This window comes from Penaeus japonicus, unplaced genomic scaffold, assembly GCF_977035675.1.
Source record: "Penaeus japonicus unplaced genomic scaffold, GWHDUDI00000001_assembly GWHDUDI00000027, whole genome shotgun sequence".
In the NCBI taxonomy this organism is placed as follows: Eukaryota; Metazoa; Arthropoda; class Malacostraca; order Decapoda; family Penaeidae; genus Penaeus; species Penaeus japonicus.
In genome coordinates this window covers 15,574,299-15,596,798 of record NW_028234429.1, presented here as the reverse complement: position 1 = coordinate 15,596,798, position 22,500 = coordinate 15,574,299, and the positions used below count along the sequence as shown (strand labels likewise).

General features: G+C 35.3%; 2 protein-coding genes across 16 annotated transcripts in view; one reads left to right on the top strand and one right to left on the bottom strand.

Moving 5' to 3' along the window:
• Positions 1 to 14,336, top strand: part of LOC122260815 (GTPase-activating protein CdGAPr) — a 214,217-nt gene extending 199,881 nt beyond the window's left edge. For 6 of the 15 annotated variants that reach the window (XM_086552650.1, XM_086552654.1, XM_086552655.1 and 3 more), the window contains 9 exons: positions 288 to 445; positions 833 to 1,048; positions 1,184 to 1,411; positions 1,645 to 1,792; positions 3,687 to 3,921; positions 4,230 to 4,414; positions 6,386 to 6,505; positions 8,316 to 12,931; positions 13,392 to 14,336. In XM_086552650.1, coding sequence (XP_086408776.1) covers positions 288 to 445; positions 833 to 1,048; positions 1,184 to 1,411; positions 1,645 to 1,792; positions 3,687 to 3,921; positions 4,230 to 4,414; positions 6,386 to 6,505; positions 8,316 to 12,931; positions 13,392 to 13,398 — 5,913 coding nt within the window. In that variant the 3' untranslated portion in view covers positions 13,399 to 14,336. The remainder of the gene's footprint in view (positions 1 to 287; positions 446 to 832; positions 1,049 to 1,183; positions 1,412 to 1,644; positions 1,793 to 3,686; positions 3,922 to 4,229; positions 4,415 to 6,385; positions 6,506 to 8,315; positions 12,932 to 13,391) is intronic. The other 9 variants (XM_086552651.1, XM_086552656.1, XM_086552657.1 and 6 more) reach the window with 4 other exon arrangements.
• A 336-nt stretch (positions 14,337 to 14,672) lies between these two features.
• sicily (NADH dehydrogenase (ubiquinone) complex I, assembly factor 6 homolog sicily) overlaps positions 14,673 to 22,500 on the bottom strand; it is a 17,609-nt gene continuing 9,781 nt past the window's right edge. The window contains exons 6-7 of the mRNA XM_043028329.2: positions 15,312 to 15,419; positions 14,673 to 14,914 (exon numbers count right to left, since the gene is read on the bottom strand). Coding sequence (XP_042884263.2) covers positions 14,729 to 14,914; positions 15,312 to 15,419 — 294 coding nt within the window. The 3' untranslated portion in view covers positions 14,673 to 14,728. The remainder of the gene's footprint in view (positions 14,915 to 15,311; positions 15,420 to 22,500) is intronic.

The following is a 22,500-nucleotide window of genomic DNA, read 5'->3' as shown; positions in this document are numbered from 1 at the left end:
GTATGTGCGTGTGTGTGTTTGTGTATATGTGCGTGTGTGTGTGTGTGTGTGTGTGTGTGTGAGAGAGAGAGAGAGAGAGAGAGAGAGAGAGAGAGAGAGAGAGAGAGAGAGAGAGAGAGAGAGAGAGAGAGAGAGAGAGAGAGAGAGAGAGAGAGAGAGAGAGAGAGAGATGTAAGACTTCTTTTCTGTAGAGAAACACATTTCCTTCTCTTTGAAATTAGCTAGCCAAGCAACTTAACCTGCTGTGTTCCCCTTATGCCATTTCTACTGACTCCTCTACCCCTCAGGTTCCACAAACAATCCAGCCGCAGACCCTGACATTGCCCCCTGCGCGGACTCAGCCTCCTCTGGCCTCAGGGCACCAGCACCACACACTCCACTCAGGCACTCAAGCCCCAACCAAGCCAGTGCTCAGAAAGCATGGCAAGCTTATTGCTTTCTTCAGGTGAGACTTCTCATTAGGATTGGTCGTTGAGGAAAAATATTATTGCTATATTAATGTATATTACTTTTTTTTTTAATTCTTATATTATTAGCTGATTTCTCTGTTTATGGTTTTATGTAAGGGGTTGCATTTGATGTTTATTTTCAGTATCATGATATAGGTAATAGAAGTACAGTAATATAGTTCTATGATTTGACACTATCAGGAAGTCTTCATGAATTATATTTAAAGAAGGGAACCCAGTTGTTGTTGTTGTTTTTTATTAAATAACTTTCATTGACATATAATATTGATTTATCCCTTGAATCTGAATCAATCATATTTACTCTTTACATATGTATATTTAATAGAGTTGCTTCTAATTAAAAACATACTCCAAATTACTAGGAGCTTCATCCTATCTCGACCTTCACGGAGGAAGCTGAAGCAGTCTGGTATCTTGCGAGAGAGGGTATTTGGCTGCGACCTGGGAGAGCACCTCCTCAACTCGGGTCATGAAATCCCAATGGTGCTGCGCTGTTGTGCCGAGTTCTTGGAAGGCCATGGCATTGTGGATGGCATTTACAGGTTATCGGGTATAACATCCAATATCCAGAAACTAAGGTAATTTTCTAATCCTGTTTGTGCTCTGTGGTGTATTTGAAGTTATGATGTATTCATGGAATGAGGATCAAGATCACGTCATCAGTGCTTTTGCAACCAACATGTACTTAATTTCGTTTCGGGTGGGATTTTCAGAAATGCTTTTGACGAGGACAGAATACCTGATCTGTATGGAGATGAAAGCATCTTGCAAGACATCCACTGCGTATCGTCTGTGCTCAAAATGTATTTCCGAGAACTGCCAAACCCTTTGTTGACTTATCAATTATATGAGAAGTTTGTGGCAGCTGTGATGCAGGATGAGGACATCAGATTATTGTATTTAAGAGATGTAGTTCAGCAGTTGCCTCCCCCGCATTATAGGTTTGTTTCCTTTGATGTTCTTTCCTTCTTTTTTTTTTTTGTATATTTTACATTCAGTAAGAAAATGATTAATCACTGAGAAAAAACAAGAACAAAATGGTTTAACTCATTTAAGACAACAGACAAATTTGATGTTCACAAGTCTTCAAAACAGTAAAGAGGAAGCACCATGCTATTAGTGATGATATTAGTCTTTTTATTCTTTAAGGTGATTACTATTTAATTCTTTTCAGAACTCTGGAATACCTTGTGCAACATTTGGCGAGAGTGGCAGCACACAGCTGTGAGACGGGCATGACGCCGAAAAACATTGCTATTGTGTGGGCCCCAAACCTTCTCCGGTCAAAGGACCTTGACATGGGTGGTGTTGCAGCTCTTCAGGTGAGAGATGAGGGTAAAAAAGGGGGAATCTCCAACAGGTATTATTCATGCTAAAGGAATAGAAAGTTAGAGAAAGAGAGAGAGAGAGAGAGAAAGAAAGTCAGAGAAAGGGATGAGAAATTAGACATGGGGAGGGTGGTGAGCTCTGAAAGATCTGGAATCTGACACGTCATCTGCATATTGGTTTTGTTTTGATTTCCCAGCACTTTTATGTAAAGTTTATTTCAGTGTAGCTTCTAATTGTACAATTGCTGTTGCTTTGATGTCAGATGATGAGCAAATTGGGTGACAAAATCCTTGTACAACACTTTCACTGTATGTCTGTGTTGACACTGTGTTTGGATAATCGCTCCGTTGACACTGTGTTTGGGTAATTGTTCCACAATAGATGTTAGCCCTTCACCCTTTCCTCACTCAGGAATGCAACTGTTGCAGGACAATCCTTTGTGGACAATTGATTAAAGATCGGATTCATATATTCACTGGTTAAATATGACTCTTGAGTCATCATATATTATGGGAATTTGTTCACTCCTTCACGTGTTGTTGCAGAAACTGGTTGAAACTGCCATGAAGAATTATTCATGAAGGATTTTAAATGTTGAGAGCAAAGGACCTTCTCCTTCTCCTTGCGCACTCTTACTTTGTGCTCAGATCTAATGGTTATTACATGTCAATTTTTTATGGATTTAAAGAAGTAAAACAAAAAAAGATGTTTATTAAGTCATCCAATTACAGTGGTCATAAGATAACAAGCAGTAATGGAATCTGATACACGTATATGCCACGTTATTTGACAAAAGGAGTCAAGTATTTTTGTATCTTTTCTCTTATTTTTGCTCGAGAAATGATAAAATCATTTTGTTTTGTGTACGTCAAAATTATGACTTTTATTTGATGGCAGAATAAAATATTGCTTTTATGCACTGATCACATATTTATCATTAATGTCATAGATGAATTTTAAATGACGATAATTGGCATTGCAGGTGTTGTAACAGAACACCTCTTTGCCAGATTTATAATCTTTTTTGTCTCTGTTGATGATTAGAAATTAACACAAACTCAATTCTTTGATTGAATTGACATGCAAATCATTTTATAGGCAGCCAAAAAGGTCAGTTGGGTGTGTGGTCTTTTTCATTTACGACTAGATGTTCTCCTCCACTGTCTGATCAGTTAATTAGGCTTCTGAATGCTTTTGTTAGTTCCATGGTGCACCAAGGAATGTTTGTTTGTGCCTACTGCAAGGACTTCAATGGATTTTTATACTAGGCAGTCACAATGTTTTTTTGTTTTCTTAGTCAAGTTGTTTTGCATGTAATTGTCTGACTTGAGATATTTAAACACATACAAAGGCATATGTAAACACACAAGTTTACATGCACATACTTGCGTGCGTGCACACACACACGCAGACACACACACACACACACACACACACACACACACACACACACACACACACACACACACACACACACACACACACACACACACACACACACACACACACACACACACACACACACACACACACACACACACACACACACACACACACACACACACACACACACACACAGATATATGCACATATATTTACACATATTTACACACATTTACACACACTCACTCACTCACTCAGTCCCACTCAGACTGAGAATAGAAAAAAAAAAAAAAGGTTTGTATATCACATATGACCAAAATCTATAAAGTGATACCCACTCTATATATTTTTTTTTGGATAGAGTAAAGCATGTATCAAGTATGTATCTATGTCAAAACTTGTTTTTTCTCTCTGTCATAGCATCATGTTTTGTATCAATATTCAAATTTAGAGCTGCAAGATGATGAAATTGAATGACAATTTTTTTCATGTATGGCATTTCAGGATGTTGGAACCCAGGCTGTTGTGACAGAATATTTGGTGCGCTATGTGGATCTTATCTTCAACGACAAGATACCGACCTTCTCGCATTCCACGAACGGAGTGGAAGGAACGCCGAAGAAGTCTCGCCCCAAATCGCTGGCCATTTCCACCCCGACCAAGTTGATTTCAATAGAGGAGGCAAGGTCAAGAGCCCTAAACACAGCTATCAAACAGGACCAGAAGTACATAGATGTTGGTAAGACCTTGTGTTTAGTAGTTAATGCTGTGAGGCTTGCTGGAATGTTGGTAAAGTGGTTCGTTGGAGTCTCAGGAGGCTGTGGCAAATGTTTTGGGTTCCTTTGTCCATGTCGGAAGTTTTGAGCGCATTGTATTGATTTTTTTACTGGTAAAAAAGTGTTATTTTGAATGAGAAATGATTGTCTTTATAAATTGTGTTTAAGCAGTTGAGAAAATAAATACACATTATGTAATTTCCATTCTTCTGTGATGTGATAGCACAGGAGAATTATAGTAATTTGGTAATTATAGTAAAATTATTTTCAGGAGGAGGGCCACAGAACTTGCCCCCCAAGTATCACACTGTGATTGAACTTCCTAGTCGTAAAGGTGGCAGCCTCAAGCAGAAAAAATCTCCATCGGGCTGGAAGAGCATCTTCAGTAAGGGCCGCAGTATGCACAAGCATCAGAGGAAAGCCTCCACTCCCAGTGATATTCACCTCAATATCTCGGTAGGCCCTAGTAATTTTTATATCTTTTTCAGTTTTTATTTATTTATTTTTTTCTAATGAAAATATTTAGTGCTAGATCACTGTCACTCAACTGTTACCCAGACATTAAGACACAGTAATTATATGATTATAGATATTAGTACATAGATATATTCACACAGGCGCACTTGCACACAAGCATTCACATGCACTGATGCAAACCCATTCACACACACACAGACTGATGCCCACTCCACATGCACATATGAGTTATACCTAGAACATACACCATACCTTTCTAGAAAGCTTTTACTTTAATTGACACATGTAGTTGGAGGTATCTGAAGCACTCAGAAAGAAAAAGCTGAAATTAACAGTCCTCATGTCATTCTATAATTTCATGAAATGATAATTGGGTGCCCCCTACTTGACCATCACCTTAATCTGGCTCATTTATTTAGTTTGCTTTATCTTATCCCATTATCTTACTTTACCTCATAAAAATTGTTTTATCATTTCATACATTTTCTTTTCTTTTCTTCAGTTATTACCAATTACTTTTTCAAGTCATAATTTTATCATGGAGAGGGCAAGGTTGATTCTCTTATAAGAATAGTCAGTCTTCCATATGCTTTTTTTTCCCTGTATATGCCACACGTGTTCTCTGTCTTTGTTGCTGAATTTTTCTATGCCTTATGTGGGTACCCATAAATGTCCTATGTGCAACACTCTAAATATTCTTGGAATGTGAATGCTGTAAAAAATAATTGCAGTAAACATTTTTTTTACCCTTTGAATAATCAGTTACCTCAAATATAAACCATCTTTGTAGCAGTAAGTAATCATGATTTTAGTTTTGAGATATGGAGATTTTTTTAAATATTAATTGTGATGTATTATATGTAGTAGTTGTTCAGTAAGGATATGAACCACATATAGCTTTTCAGTAGCATTCATATTTGTCTTTCATTTAACTAGTTTCTTTAATGAGGAAATGTCCTAGACTTTAGTACACTGAAAATTTCTTATACGTTTCTTGTATGAATGTTTATACAAACAAAATAGATTTTCACAATTTGAGTTGTATTGGGTATTTGTGCTGTTTTAAAGTGCTGGTGACAAAATTTGGTTAAAGCTTTTGTCTTTTATTTAATATATAAAGTACCAAATTTGTGTAAATTCTGCCATATGTATGTTGCCTAGGATGATAATTTTCAAGAAAACAATGAAAAATGTGGATTAGCGATAGAGATTGATGGGATCTAAGTAGATATAGATTACCCGAAGATTAGGAATGACATGAAAAAAATGCTGCTTACAAGAGCTTTGAAAAGAAAAGGATAGTTTAGGAAATGCTGTTCTCTAAGGCACTCATTTTTCATATAGTTCTATCAATCAAATACATTTTCCCTTAATAATATATGGCAGTCAAGACTTCATATATTTTCTTCGATGTAGGATGACTTGAGTGGCCTGGTCCGTGCGGCTAACAGTAGGTATAATTTTGTCTACCTTAGGGATTTTGAACATAACTCCGGCTCCTTCCTTTTGATGTTTAAACTTTTGTCCGATATCCACTCGATGAACTTTTTTGTGGACTTGGCAGATTAAAATCCACCCTAAGGTACTTCTACACTAATTGTTTCCATTCCTAACAGATACTTTCTGGAATACCTCAAGGCATCTTTTAGCTCTGGTATACAGCAGTGGCAGCCTTATATGTTTATATTTAACTGCTCCCTATGACAGCAGAATATCTCAAATAGGCTCAAATTCAGTTTTCCAAGCTTGTCAAAAACAAAATCATCGATCCCAGATGAGGTTTTAACTTTTTGTTTCATCCCCACAAGACTATTTAAGGATACCAAAATGAATTTGGGCTACAATTTTAAATCAGTCCCTCCATGAAAGCCCGGTGATGTGTTGGGTCTCGGCTTTGTTGCTAAATATCCCGGCCCTTTGTTAACCTGTTCCTGTGATATGCCACTTCAGGACTCAGTGGTGACTGAAGCAGATATTGCACCTTCCTCATCCAAACGCCTGCGACCCGTCAAGTCAGTAGAGTCCCTTGTCTCTACCTCGGCTTCTCTTCACTCTAACAGGAACTCTCAGGTTTGTATGGAAGGACTGAAGGAAAGGTTGAGAGACAGAAAACCAAGGAAATTCACAAATGAAACAACACAGTTTTAATTGGAAAATCTACCTGTTCGTATCTGAAGCTGGATATATATTGCATACACACATATATAAATACTTCTTTCTTTTTGGTAAAATAGACATTAAAGCTATATCATCTCATTATTAAGCCCATCAATTTTCATATGACTATTTATATTTTGTTTTGCTCAAATGATTTAGTTTATTCTATCTGTGCTCCCCCTTTGCTCATGTTATTGACTGTCCACCTCCCTTAACATTGGTAATTTTTTTTGTTTGGTCACATCACTAAAGAAGTGGGACGTGGAGTTGTGCTTGCATGCCTCCATTTACATGTGTAATTTAGTAGTAAGTTTCAAAAGAAGAGATTGATCTTGTCATCATTTGGTGGCTGGGAGATTCTGGTTGATTGTCGTAAACATAACAACGAAGGGAAGAGCAAGAAATCACATGATTATGCCATAGGTCTTTTTGCTGTGTCGCAACTTCAGGGCAATGTAGCTTAAAGGCCTCTGATGTAATTGCGTGTGATAATTGTCGTCTTGCTTACGAGTTATTCACGATGAATCCTCCACACTGATTGTCACAGATTGTGCTAATTCAGTCAGGGTTCGATTTAAAGTGGTTACTTCTACAGGTCATCTGTAGAAAGTAATGTTTGCATTCATCACGTTGATTTATTATTTGATTCACTTATTTTTTAGATCTTTGTCAAGAAGATGCAAGGTGACAGTTTAGTTCATATTATTCTTTCATTTTTTTTTCTAATATAATACGAGATGGCTATATTTTCCACATCGCCATTCCACATCGCCATTAGACACAGATAGGGAAGGAAGTGTTTATAAAATTTAAAAGGAAAGATTACTAGAAATAGTTGACAACAAATTGGTGAGAGAGTATTATTATTATTATTATTTTTATTTTGCATGATGATAACCTGATGCTTTTGTGAAATGACTGGAAGCTCTCTAGAGGAACATATATAAACAGTGGTAGAGTAGATTCTAGTGGAAGCTTCCCATGCATGCAGTAGTGACAGAGACACTTGAGGAAAAATCTTGTATTCCCTCTCATGAAATCTTTCAGCTTTTTTTTATTTTTTTTTATGTATTATAAAAGTTAATCATAATTGTCTTTCTTATTATAGTTAGTATTATTATGATAACTACTACTGTTATTATTATTATTATTGTTATAAATATTAGTAGTAGTATAATCGTTATTATTATTATTATCATTATTATTATTATTATTTGATTTATTTCATGATTATTATTATTATTAATATCATTATCATTATTATTACCTTTACTTTTACTTTCTAGGGTGTTATTAGTATTTTTTTAAATTTCCATATAGCTATTCTTGCTATTGCTTATAGGAAAATACTTGCAAACTGCTTTGAAAATTACTTGACCATGTCATGATGAGAGTCAGGATTTTACATCTTAAGTGTAATGCCAGATATTGGAGGAGGAGGTAACGTGGCACAATAATTCATTTTAGAAAAAAATATGTAGTAGTGGCAATGATTAACAGTTGTACTGTGAGAACTAATGACATAATGCAAAGATTAGAAATGTTAGAAAAGAGGTTTTTACATTTAATAACCTAAAAGAAAGTAAGATAAAGAGATACCAACAAGTATTATCACTGGAAAAGATATAAGAAGTAAGCAATCATTAAGTGCCTCCTTTTTTATGTACACTTTGTGCTAGTGACCAGTAACAGCACCCTTTTTTTTTCTCTTTTTTCCCCTTAGATGATGGATTCTCCAGAAAAGCGTGAAGCCTTCGACTGGGAGAGTCTGGAGAGGTCTCCGCAGGATGAAAAGGAAAGTAGAAGTAGTTCCCTGTCCAGCCCCATCCCTTCCCCAAGGACACACAACCGCTCGGTCTCGCACGACTCGTACTTTAACATGCTGGAAGGCCGCTCGGGAAACGTGTCCTCACAAGTACCGGTGAAAGAGGAAGGTGAGAGCGACCTGGATTTCTCCCCAGAGACTTCAAGAATACACTTAGATATTAGTGAGCTTGATCTGAACTTCAGCACCAGTGAGAAAGACCTGAAAGGTTTCGAGGTTGACACACTGAAGTCTACTTCTGTGGAGGATCCAGATAACATGTCTAGTTCGACTCTAGACATGGAAAACTTAAGCATGTGTTCAGAGACTGGCAGAAGCAAAGAGAATTTGAGTCCCAAAGTAGAAAAGAAAAGTCTAAAAGACAAAATCAAGTACCGGTTCACCTCGCCGCCTACCCAGCGCAAGAATGAGGCTTATGTCAGCGATTCCAGCGAGGATTCACGAAACAACAGCCTAAAGAGAGCTTCTGCGTCATTGAAGGATAAGATAGTTCATGCTCTCAGTCCTGAGACAGCACGCAGAAGAAATGAAGTCTCACCAAGACCAGCTTCTCCAAGTAGTTCACCTAAACTAAAGCATGTGCGCACAACAGAAGCTAATAAGGCTAATCAGCACTTAAAAGCAGAACAGTCCGAATTTTTATCAGGACCAAAAATTTCAATGGAGTGTGAGGGAAGCATAGAGACCGTGACAGCCGAGGTGCACGTTGAGCCAGGGAGTCGAGGGTCGGAGGAGGCACATTCAAGGCAGAGTTTAGACAGCGCTCTGATAGATCCAGAGCTTTTGGACAAAATTACGCATTTAAGAACCTCTCCTTCAGTCAGCGCATCAGAGGTGAGCAGTACCTCTGTAGCAGAGGCCACTGTATCCGATAATGAAAGCTTCACTTTGGGAAGCATGAGCAGTGGTGTAACTGGGGAATCCAAAGAGGCTGGATCAGATCATGGTAGTCTCCTTCCATCCTCTTCCTCAACACTGGTAACTCCAGGTACACCTCCAGTCACAATCATTGCTGAAAGTACTAACTCACTCCCTGTATCTCCTGCCATGGAGGACCTCACTCCACAGCAGGAATTACCAAAGTCTCGACCAAACTCATTGCTCGGGCTACCAACTGCGGAACTCCTCACTTTGGGATCAGCTCTGACTTCCCCAGAGACACCACAAGGAGACTCCACGTTCCTTGAGATCCAGTATCATCCCCTGAGTGACACAACTGAACCTTCAACACCAAGCGAGTCTCAGTTTGTCCAAGACCTGGTTGGCAGTGGACAGATTGTGGCACACCCACCTGTTATAGAAGAACCTAGACAGTCAAGTCCATTATCCATAGACCTTAGCAGTAGTGATGACCCAGCTGAAGATGGTCCTATGTATGAAAATGTAGATGTAAGTATTACTGGACAACCAATGCAGAAGGCAGAGGTTACATATGATGAACCTAAACCATTGCTGTCTTCTCCCAGCCTTCAGTCTTCCCAAGCTAGTTTCCAGTCCTCACAAACAAGTGGACAAATGCTGATGGAGCCAGACGTACCAGGTTCTGAGTACGAAAATTGTAATTATGGTTCTGAGTATGAGAATGTTCACTATGGTGCTGAGTATGAGAATGTGGACTATGCACCAGAATACCAGAATGTTGAGTATGAGAAAGAGAAGGAGAAAAGTGAGGGTAACAAGAAAGCTGCTAGTGACAGAGAAAAAGTACAAGGGAACTTTGAAGGTATTAGTACTTCAGATGACGACTTTTGTTATGAGAATGTAACTCTTGCACAAACTGAAGTTGCCATGAATGTGGACAGTGTCTATGAAAATGTAGAATCTCCAGCAAAAGAATCTCTACCAGTGTATGAAAACCTAGAGGAGAGTGGCGATGAGCAGGACCAGATTGTGCCTGATGGTGACGATGCTTATGAAGATTATTCTTTTCGAGAACAGCCCGAGTATGAAAACATTGAATTTACCTCTCAGGCAAGTGCCCTTTCTGAAAAGGTAGTGAAAGATGAAAAGAGTGATGCTGAAATTGAGGGAGAGATGGTATACCAACAGGTAAAGTTCCTACGAAAGTCAATTCAAGAGGTTAATGACATGTTGAAGGTGAATAGTGAAGGAAAGCAGATCTTGAAAGAATCTGGTGTAGATACTGCAGGTGTTACTGACAGTACTACAGCTGTACACAAGATGGACATCAATGACAAATCTTCAGAGCTTCCAGTCCAGGTGCCTCAGATGGGCAACACTTGTGTTCCCAGACCTTCGGAAAACCTGCCATGTTCCCAGGAATTTTTACCCCAGCCTGAGCAGGCTACTGTAGTTGGTGATTTGTGTACCCAGCCCAGTGAAGATAGTGAGTGCTTAGACTCACCTGTTACTCCCTCTTCAGCAAGTATGGCAACTGAGGTCTTGGTTCTCCCTTCATTTGCCTCCCCAACAGAGTCCACAACAGATGATGTGACCTCCCCAGTAAGTAGTGATGATGCCAGTTCTCCTAAACACACCCAAGAACCTCTTGATCAATGTCCTTCTTCTCCAGGGATGATACCACCCTTACTACCCAGCCTTTCACCTCCTACTCCTGAAAATGTACCGGTACCTCCTGCTGCCACCTCTACTCCTAACAGAACTCTAACAAGTATTATATCCCCTGCACCATGGCCTAGAGCGACACCACGCCATACACCAATAGCTGCACCCGTACCACGTCCTCGTCAATTACCCAAACTAAATCTATCCTCTCCACTAATCTCTCCGGTGTCCACTCCTTCTTCAGTGTCCATCTCTCCAGATTCCCCTGCAACCCCTGGTACACCTAGTGGTGCTTCTGCTCATGCTACACCAACTGAAGAAAATACTCCACATCAGATATTCCAACCTAGTCAGTTACCCCTTGCTGTTAATACACAAAAAGCTGAGCAGATGCATTTAGACAAACAGAAAGTCCCCCAAGTAACAGGGGAAGAAAATCCTTGTGTTGGTATTGTAGAACCAAAGGTTTCTGAATTGCTGGAGTCAGTAATACCCGTAGAAAGTGTTAGTACTGAATCAAAAAGTGAGGCAGAAGGGAGGTCAGTGCCATCTGCACAGATACCAGTTCTTCAGAGGTATAAGACTTCTCCAGATTTCAGACCGAAGGTTAAAGACTCTGAGGATGCTGTAGTTTTTCAAGATAATTTGATCAAGGAAGCAGAGGATGCTAATAGACACTTAGCCCTTGAAAGTGGCTCTTTAGATCTCACTGATAAACAAAAAAGAGAAAGAATTGAAAAATACAAGGAGGAGAGGAGATCCTTCCTGAGAGAAAAGTACAAATCAGAGAGTTTCCGAGGAGAGAAAGATGAGCTACTCCTAAGGCTGAAGCAAAAAGCCACGAGTCCGTCTCGCCAAGAAGACAGTGATGGACGGGAAGATGAGGAGATGATCCAAAGTTCAAACGCTAGATCTGTAAGCCCAAGGCGAAGAGAGGATAAGAGCCCCACCAAACAATACTATGACATTTATTCAGGAACTACTAGTCCTACCAAACAACTTTTAGGAGATGCTGATGATGAGAAAGACTCACTAGATCCACCCTTGGGCACTGAAATGAAGGAAGAGCAGGATCAGTCTTCAGTGTTCAAGAGAACTTCACCTGCAAGGAGGAGTCTGAGCGATATGGGCAGAGTTGGCGAGCTAAGAAGTCCTACAAGGACCCGTTTCTCGTCTGGCAGTCCAACTCCTACTTCTCAGAGAAGCCTTAGTAGTGGTAATAGTAACAGTGGTGGAGGAAGTGGCAATAAGCCAGGAGTGACAAGTCCACGTTCCAATCTTAGAAGATCTCCAGAGAAGGAGGTTCTCCTCCAAAGATCTAGCAGTGGGGAGTCAAAATCTAGTCCTGTAAGAAAGACTTCGTCAGGTTCGCTAAAATCTCCAAGTTCTGAAACTTCACCTTTCCAGAGATCAGCAAGTATTGGTGGGAGCGGACGTAGAAAGAATTCCAAAGATGATATTGACGAAGATGTCAACGTGAAGGAACGAGTAGCAATTTGGAGTAACAGTAAAGTTTCGAACAAGGACCCTCCATCACCTGAAAAAGGTGAAAAAATGCAAAAGACAGACAAATCCATTACAAAGAAGCCAGAACAGAGAATCCCAAAAGACCCCACTCTAAAGAAAAACCCTGTGCCCACTTCCCCAACCAAAAAAACTTCTATTCCAAAGGCTACCCCGCCGTCCCCTGGGATTCCCAAGGCAATTCATCCCCCTCCTGGCATACCTAAGGGAATGCCACCTTCCCCTACCATCTTAAAGGGAACTCCACCTTCTCCCACAAAGTCTTCTCTGAGATCACCTGGGAAACTGGGAGAAAGTAGCAGTGAAGGGAGCTCTGCGGCTGCTGCTGGAAACGCGGCAGCCAGGGCAAATGCTGGGCAGCAGAGACGCATCAAAGATATGGCAGCCATATTTGAAAGAGATTCACCTACAAGTGCCAAGCCAGCTGTTCTTAGACAAAGTTCCAGGGAGGAGAAGAAAGAAAGGTAAGGATTGTGGAATGATTTGCAATACATTTGCATGTTTTTTTTTCTCTCTCTCCTTCTCTTCTTTTCTTTTCATTTCCTTTCCTTTCTTCTTTTTTGTGTCAATTAACAATGACACCAAGAGAGACTAATCAGTAGTAACTTAAACAATTCCTTGTTGTTATGCCCTGTCTTGCATGCATCGGCACAATTTACTACGATGACTGATATACAGCAGTATGTTAGTAACGTAAAAAAGGATTAGTTCTTTTTTGATACTGAAAAAAATAAGACTAAGCATTTAGATTTTGTAAAAAAGAATGTATGCATGAAGAGAAAAAAATTCACAACTTTGTTAATATATTATTTTAATAGCCTACTTTTTACTGGTATAGAGATACTCATCCCTTATCCACACTGAGGTAAATGTGTTATTTGGAAGCCCATTTCTCCGTCAAGTAATAAAATTTCTTTTTAATAGGTATTGAAATGAACTTGCTGTTGTGCAACCTGTGACCAAAGACCAACCTCTCCTCTGAAGCAGTGATGCTATATACTCACGGGCCTACTCTGAAGTCACCACAGTGGGAATGGTGGTAATGTCTGCTCCAGCTGGTCAGCTGAAGGTTCTGAGACACTAGTGATGGTTAGACCTGTGGACTAACACACAAGACTGCTTCTGCTCTCTACAGACTTGTTGTGGTTACATTCCAAATATTTTTCTCATATGTGCATGTTATTAAATATTTTAGACATGATATTCTCTTCATTAATTCTTTGTCTTGCTCAAGGCAAGATTGTGCCATTATGAACTTTAGCTCCATTTGATCCAGATTCACCTTAAACCCAGTTTTCAGAATGTTTCATACACTTTATAGTGTATGTATAACATCAGATTTTTTAATGAATCTTTTTATTGCTCAGATTTCTGTGTCCTGTCATGTATCCAACTCTTCTCCACCAATGGTGTAAATAATACCATTTCCACTTGTGCATCCAGTTTGAAGTTCATAAATATTTGTGTTCATTCAGTTTGTTGTTATTGTGTGTGTGTTAATTCAGGCATAACTTTTTATATTTTTATATATGTATTTGGAATTATGATCAGTTTAAATTGTGAGAATTTATTTGTATCTATTGTACTGACTTTTATTAGAAAATTATATGTCTTCAAAGCACAAGAAACGAACAATTGTCAGATGACGTGAACTATGGTTCACAGTTAGGTAGAAAATTAGTTGATGTCTGGAATGATAAATACCTATCCAAAGCCTTTGAACAGTAATCAGAATGTTAAGATTAGGAGTATAAGATATGTCTGGTGCAAAAGTGTGTTCATGAAAGTCCATTTGTATAAAGTATCATCAGTAACCTGTTTTGAAGATATTCAGTGTAAATACTTGTATGAAATATAAATATGAATAAATGTGAATCTTTATTTACACCTCATTTGTATGTACAACATTTAGAATGAACTTATTTTTAGCCATTATGTGAGTTACACATGCAATGTATGTCATCCTTGCAAATAATAAATCAATTACAAGCTTGTGTTTTAAAATGTGATTAAGATTTTATTCACATTATAAGCATTAGTCATGCATTGAAATTCCTGGCATTGAGATTAGGCGGAGCCAAAACTGCCCCAGGTGTGGTTGTAATTAATCAGATTTTACTTTTTATAGACAAAAACTATGGCATAATTCAAGAATACAGTACATTAAAGATTCTATGAAAAGGACAAGATGAAAAACAACAGTAGCTGCACCATATTACTTGATTTATTTTACAAAATAAATACAACTAAATAAATAAATATCAATAAGTTTTCCTAACTTTTGCCCACCATAATGAAAATGGTAGCCAAGTATTTCTCTTCTGGAGACGCCCATTGAAGATATCGAAGTCCGCTTTCTGCAGTGCTTTCAGGTAAGCAAACACGGCCATGCTTGGAAGGAGAGCAACGCGAGCTTCTGCGGGAACATCTTTCATGAAGCTCCTTGCCTGAAAATGATACACAGATTGCAAGACGTTAATACAATGTTATCAACTAAGATTTGTCTACTACATTAAATCTTTAAAGAATATATTAATAAAAATAAAAAAAAGAAAGAAAAGAGGAAAAGATCAAGAAAGAAAGATCACAATCAAATAAGTTTCTTATAACATATGAATAAAGTTCTGGAAATTGTGCCTCACTATAAATCTCTACAAAAAAGGAGAGAAAAGAAATCATAAACAAAAAGAGAAAATTAACTAAATTTTTTTTAAAAATGAACACTCTTTGTCAACACCTCTTGCTCACACTGCAGGAAAACTCACACAGCACCAAGAAAGAAAAGAGTGGAGCCCAAAACAAGAATAACGACAACAGGTGATGTAACCGCCATATCATACGCACATGTTCAATGTGTTGATGGGCAACACTTGCAACGTCATAGATTACATCCTTCACTTTCTGGTCTCTCACTCCTCTCACTACTTCCTCCTGAGAGACACCGTGCTGCATCTGGAAGGCACAATTTTGTATTCAGACAAATGGACAGAAAGAATTATCTCCCACTTATTTCCTTTAATGAATTTCGTAATAAACTACCTTTACCGCCGAATGAAAATGTACAGTTTAGACAAAGTCAACGAGGATGAGCCACAATGTGGGGGTATGTGGTGGTGAGCGGGGTGGGTGTTGTGATGGTATGTGTTGTGTTTGTTGTTGTGTTTGTGGTATGTTGTGTGTGTGTGTATATGTGTGTGTGTGTTTTATGTGTATGTGTGTATGTGTTTGTGTGTGTATATATATGTGTGTGTGTTTTGTGTGTGTATTTTGTGTGTGTGTGTTTTGTGTGTGTATTTTGTGTGTGTGTGTATGTGTGTGTATGTGTGTGCATGTGTGTGTGTTTTGTTTGTGTGTGTGTGTTTTGTGTGTGTGTGTGTGTGGTGTGTGTGTGTGTGTGGTGTGTGTGGTGTGTGTGTTGTGTGTGTTGTGTGTGTTGTGTGTGGTGTCTGTGGTGTGTGTGTTGTGTGTGTTGTGTGTGATGTCTGTGGTGTGTGTGTTGTGTGTGTTGTGTGTGGTGTCTGTGGTGTGTGTGGTGTGTGTGTGTTGTGTGTGTGTGTTGTGTGTTGTGTTGTGTTGTGTTGTGTGTGTGTGTGTGTTGTGTGTGTTTTTGTGTGTGTGTGTGTGTGTGTGTGTGTGTGTGTGTGTGTGTGTTGTGTGTGTATGTGTGGTGTATGTGTGTGTGTTTGTGTGTGGGTGTGTGTGGTGTGTGTTTGTGTGTGTGTGTATTGGTGTGTGTGTGTGTGTGTGTGTGTTTGTGTGGTGTGTTGTTTTTTGTGTGTGTGTTGTGTGTGTGTATGTGTGTGTGTGTGTGTGTGTTGTGTTTGTGGTGTGTTGTGTGGTGTGGGTGTGTGGTGTGTGTGTGGTGTTGTTGTGGTGTGGTTTGGTGTGTGTGTGGTGTGTTTGTGGTGTGTGTGGGTTGGGTGTGTGTGTGTGTGGTGTGATGTGTGTGTGGTGTGTGGTGTTGTGTGTGTGTTGTGTGTGTGTGTGTGTGTGTGTGTTGTTGTGTGTGTGTGTGTTTGTGTGGTGGTGGGTGTGTGTGGGGTTTGTGTTGTGTGTTTTTGTGTGTGTGGTGTGTTTTGTGTGTTGTGTATGTGTGGGGTTGTGTGTGTTGTGTGGTGTGTGTGTGTGTGTGTGGGTGTGTGTGTGTGGTTGTGTGTGTGTTGGTGTTTGTGTGTGGGTGTGTGGTGTGTGTGTGTGGGTTTGTGTGTGTGTGTGTTTGTTTTTGTGTGGTGTGTGTGTGTGTGGTGTGTGTGTGTGTGTTATGTGTGTGTGTGCTGTGTTATGGTGTGTGTGTGGTGTGGTGTGTGTGTGTGTGTGTGGTGTGGGTGTGTGTGTGTTGTGTGTGTGTTGTGTGTGGTTGTGTTGTGTGTTGTGGGTGTGTGTGTGTGTGGTGTGGGTGTGTTGTGTGTGTTGTGTTTATTGTGTGTGGTGTGTGTGGGGTCTGTGGTGTGTGTGTGGTGTGTGTTGTGTGTGTTGTGTGTGGGGTGTGTGGGCTGTGTGGTGTGTGTGTGTGGTTGGTGTGTGGTGACTGTTTTGTTGTGTGTGTGGTGTGTGGGTGTGTTGTGTGTGTGTGTGGTTGGGTTGTTGTGTGTGTTTGTGGGTGTGTGTGTTGTTGTGTGTGTGTATGGTGTGTGTTGTGTGTGTGTGGGGTGTGTGTTGTGTGTGTGTGGTGTGTGGGTGGTGTGTGTGTGTTGTGTTGGTGTGTGTGTGTTTGTGTTGTGGTGTTGTGTGGTGGTGTGGGTGTGTGTGTGGTAGGTGTTGGGTGTGTTGTGGTGTGTGTGTTGTGTGGTGGTTGGTGTAGGGTGTGTGTGTGTGTGTGTTGTGTGTGTGGTGTGTGTGTTGTGTGTGTTGTGTTTATTGTGTGTGTTGTGTGTGGTGTCTGTGGTGTGTGTGTTGTGTGTGTGTTGTGTGTGGTGTGTGTGGTGTTTGTTGTTTTGTGTGTTGTTGGGTGGGTGTTTTTTTTGTTTTTTGTTTTGTTGGTTGTGTGTGTGTGGGGGGTGTGGGTGGTGTTTTGTTGTGTGTTTGGGGTTGGTTGTGTTGGTGTGTGTTTGTTGTGGTGTGTGTGTGTGTGTTTTGTTGGTGTGGGTGTTGTTGTGTGTTTGTTTGGTTGTGTGGTGTGTGTGTGTGTGTGTGTGTTGTGTTTGTGGTGTGTTGTGTGGGGGTGTGTTGGTTTGTTGGTGTGTGGTGTTTTGGTTGTGTTGTGTGTGGTTTGGTGTGTTTGTGTGTTTGTGTGTGTGGGTGGTGGTGTGGGGGGGGGGGGGGGGTGGTGGGGGTGGTTTGTGGTGGTTGTGGTGTGTTGTGGTTGTTGTTGTTGTTGTTGTGTGTGTGTGTTTGTTGTGTGTGTTGTGTGTGTGTGTTGTGTGTGGGTTGTGTTGTGTGGTGTTGGTGTTTTGTGGGTGGGTTGTGGTGTGGTGGTGTGTTGGGTGTGTGGTTGTTGTGTGGTGTGTGTGGTTTGTTGTTTTTGTGTTGGTGTGTGTGTGGTTGGTTTTGTGGTGTTTTTTTGTGGTGGGTGGTGTGTGGTTTGTGGGGTGTGTGTTGGTTGGTTTGTGTGTGTTGTTGTGGGGTTGGTGGTGTGTGTGTTTGTGGTGTTGGTGTGTTTGGGTGTGTTGTTTGTTGTTTTGTTTGTGTGGTTTGTGGTGGGGTGGTTTGTTGGTTGGGTGTTTTGTGTGTGTGTTTGTGGTGTGTTTTGTGTGGTCGTGGTGGTTTGGTTGTGTGTGGGTTGTGGGGGTCTTGTGTGTGGGTTGGTTGTTTTGTGTGGTGTTGTGTGTGTGGTTGTGTTGTGTGTTGTGTTTGGTTGTGTGTTGGGGTTGGGTGTGTGTGTGTGGTGTGGTTGTGGTGTTTGTTGTGTGTGTTGTTTGTGTGTGTTTGTGTTGTTGTGTGTGTGTGTGTGGGTGGGTTTGTTGGTGTGTGTTGTGTGTTGTTGTTGTGTTGTGTTGTGGTGTTTGTTGTGTGTTTGTGTTTGGTTGTTTTGTGTGTGTGTTGTGTTGGTGTGTGTTTGTTTGTGTTTGGTTTTGTTTTTGTGTTGTGTTGTTATTTTGTGTTTTTTGTTGTGTGTGGTGTTTTTGTGTTGTGTGTGTGTTTTGTTTGTTGTGTTTTTGTTTGTGTTGTTTTGTTTGTGTGTTTGTGTTTGTGTGTGTGTTGGTTGTTGGTTTGTGTTGTTGTTTTGTGTTGTGTTGTTGTGTGTTTGTGTGTGTTGTTGTGTTTGGTGTTGTTGTTGTTTGTGTGTTTTTTTGTGTTGTGTTGTTGTGGTGTGTGTTGTGTGTTTGTTGTTGTTTTCTGTGTTTTTATGTGTTTTGTTGTGTTTTGTGTGTGTGGTTGTTTTTGTTTGTTGTTTTGGTTGTGTGTTGGTGTTGTGTGTGTGTTTGTTGTGTTTGTGTTGGTGTGGTGTGTTGTTTGGTGTTGGTGTGTGTTGTTTGTTTGGTGTGTGTTTGTTGTGTGTGTTGTTGTGTTGTTTTGGTTTGTGTTGTGTGTTGTGTTGGGTTGTTTTTTATATATATATATATTATTTATGTTGTTGTTTAGGATATATATATATATTATACATATATGTGATTTTGTGGTGTGTGTTTGTTTTGTGTGTGTAGTTTAGATTTTTTGTGTTGTGTTTTTGTTTATTTTATATTATATATATATAATATATATATTATTTTTTTATATATTTTATATATTTATATTTATATTTATAGATATATATATATATTATTTAAGATTTTGATAGTCAGTTATATATATATACATATATATATATATATGATTATATATTTTACAATATATATTATATTATATATTATATTGTGTTATATATAATATATATATTATATATATATATTTATTTTATATAGATAACAATTTATATATATTATATATATATTATATATATATATATAGCGAACATATATATTATATATATATTATTTATATATATATATATATATGCGAATTATATATATATATATATATATATTTATATATTATGTTTGTTGGGGGGGGTGTGGTGTTTTGGTTTTGTGTTTTTTTGTTTGATTGAGTTTTTTTTTTAGATATATATATTATATATATTATTGTGTGGGGGGTGTCTGTGTTTATTGGGTTTGTTTTGGTTGTGGTTTTTGTGTGGGTGGTTGGGTGTGTGTGGTTTATATATATATATATATATATATTATATATACTCTATATATATAATGATAGATAGATATTATATATATATATATATATATAATATATATATACATATATTATATATATATATATCTGAGATAATATATTTATATATATATATATATATATACATATATATATATATATATATATACATATATATATATTATATATATATATATATATATATTAAAATATATATATATATATATATATATTAATATATTATATATTATATAATATATATATATATTATATATATAATATATATATATATATATATATATATGTTGTTGTGGTGTGTGTGTGTGTTGTGTTGTGTGTGTGTAAATATATATATATATAATATATATATATATATATATATATATATAATATATATATTATTTATATTTATTATATATATATAATATATATATTATATATATATATATAATATATAATATATTTATAATATATATATTATATATAATATATAGATATTATATATATATATATATATATATATATATATATATACATATATTATATATATAAATAACAATAACATTATATATATATATATATATATATTATAATATATATAATATATAGTGTGGGTGTGTGTGTAATATATTGTGGTTGTATATATAGATCGCTATATGATTTATATATATATAAATTATATATATATATATATATATAATATATTATATAATATATATATATATATATATTATATATATATATATATAATATATATATATATATTTATATATACATATATGTATATATATATATATACATATATATATATATTATATATATATATATATATATATATATATAATATATATAGTTTGTATATATATATAGAAATATAGATATAAATATATATAAATATATATAAAATATAGTATAAATATATTTATAATTGGGGGGGGGATTGAATATATATAAATATATATATATATATAATAAATATAGTTATAAAAATTGAATATATATATAATAATAATATATTCATATAACATATATATAATATATTATTTAAATATAGATATATAATATATATTGAATATATTATTATATATATATATATATATATATATATAAATGAGTAGTTAGATATAAATATAGAATTTATATATATATAAAATATAGAATTATGTATATATATATAATAATATAGATATATAATATATATATAAAATAAAATATAGTTATAAATATATATATATATAATAATATAAATATAAATATATAATATATAAAATATAGATTATTATATATATATATATATTTAGAGAAAATAATATAGATATAAATTATATATATGTATTTATAATTAGATATTAAATATATAAATATATATATATATATATATATAAATATATAGATATAATAATATATATATAAATATATATATATTGTTATAGATATAAATTATAGATATAAATTATATAGATATATATATATAAAATATAGTATAAATATATAAAAAAATATAGGATATAAATATATATATTATAAAAAAAAAGATATAAATATATATCTAATATATAAATAATAGAGATAAATATATATATAAAATATATAGATATATATAAAATATAGATATAATATATATATATATAATATAAAAAATTGATATAAATATATATATATTTTTATAGACATAAATAATTTTATAAATATAGATATAAATATATATATAAAATATAGATAGTAAATATATATATAAAATATAGATATAAATAAATATAACAAAATAGATTTATATATATTGTAGAATAAATTCATATGAGATATAAATAAAATTATTAAAATTTACAAATATATAAATATATATATATATATATATACTATATATATGATATTATATATAGATTATTATATATATATATATATATATCATAAATATCATCATAAAATATTGCTTATATAGTTTTATTTCAATGTTTTGGAAAACAACTCAACTAGGGCTGCTGAGACTATATCTATTACTAAAACTGATCTTACATCTTTGGCTTTAGAGAACAGGGGGACAATATAAAGAAAACAGACAAAATAAGTTCAAATAAAAGAAGTCATCCATTAAACAAATGGAAAATATATAACAGACATATGTAGATGGTATGTTGAAGTATATTCAAAACTTTATTAACAAATTGAACCATATATAAAGTCCAATAACTAATAAAAAGTGGTACTGAACTACATCAGCAAAGTTTAAACATTATTTTGTTGTCTGAGAGTTATATCATATCTTTGTAATATGCTATAAAAATCCCAGTAAGATCACTGATATAATTATCATTAATTTATTTATATTATTATTTAATAATATTATTTTTATTTGAAATATAATATTATATTGATTATAATTAATCTTTATTATATAATTTTAATTATATATAAATTATTTTTTTAAGAATGTTTTTTTTTTGTATTGTGAAAAACTACAAAATAAAATTATACATCTTTCTTAACTTTTATATTTACATTATATTATTTAATAATACTATTATATAATTTATAATTATTATTAATTAAATTTTAAATAATTAATAATTAAATAAAATAAACATCTATTAATTATTAAAAAATAAAATCATTATATATATATTTATTAATATTTAATATATTAATATCAATATCTTCCTAAATTATAAATTATTATATAATTATTAATTATTTATATAATATTTTTAAATTTTAAAATTTTATATTGATTAATATTTTTTATAATATTATTACTAAAATTAAATATTTTAATATATATATTTTTTTTTTTAATTGTATTTTTTTTAATAAAATTTTTTTTTAGTTATTATTTTTAACATATTCTTTAATTTTATTATTAAAATTAATGATTTATATTTCTTTATATTCT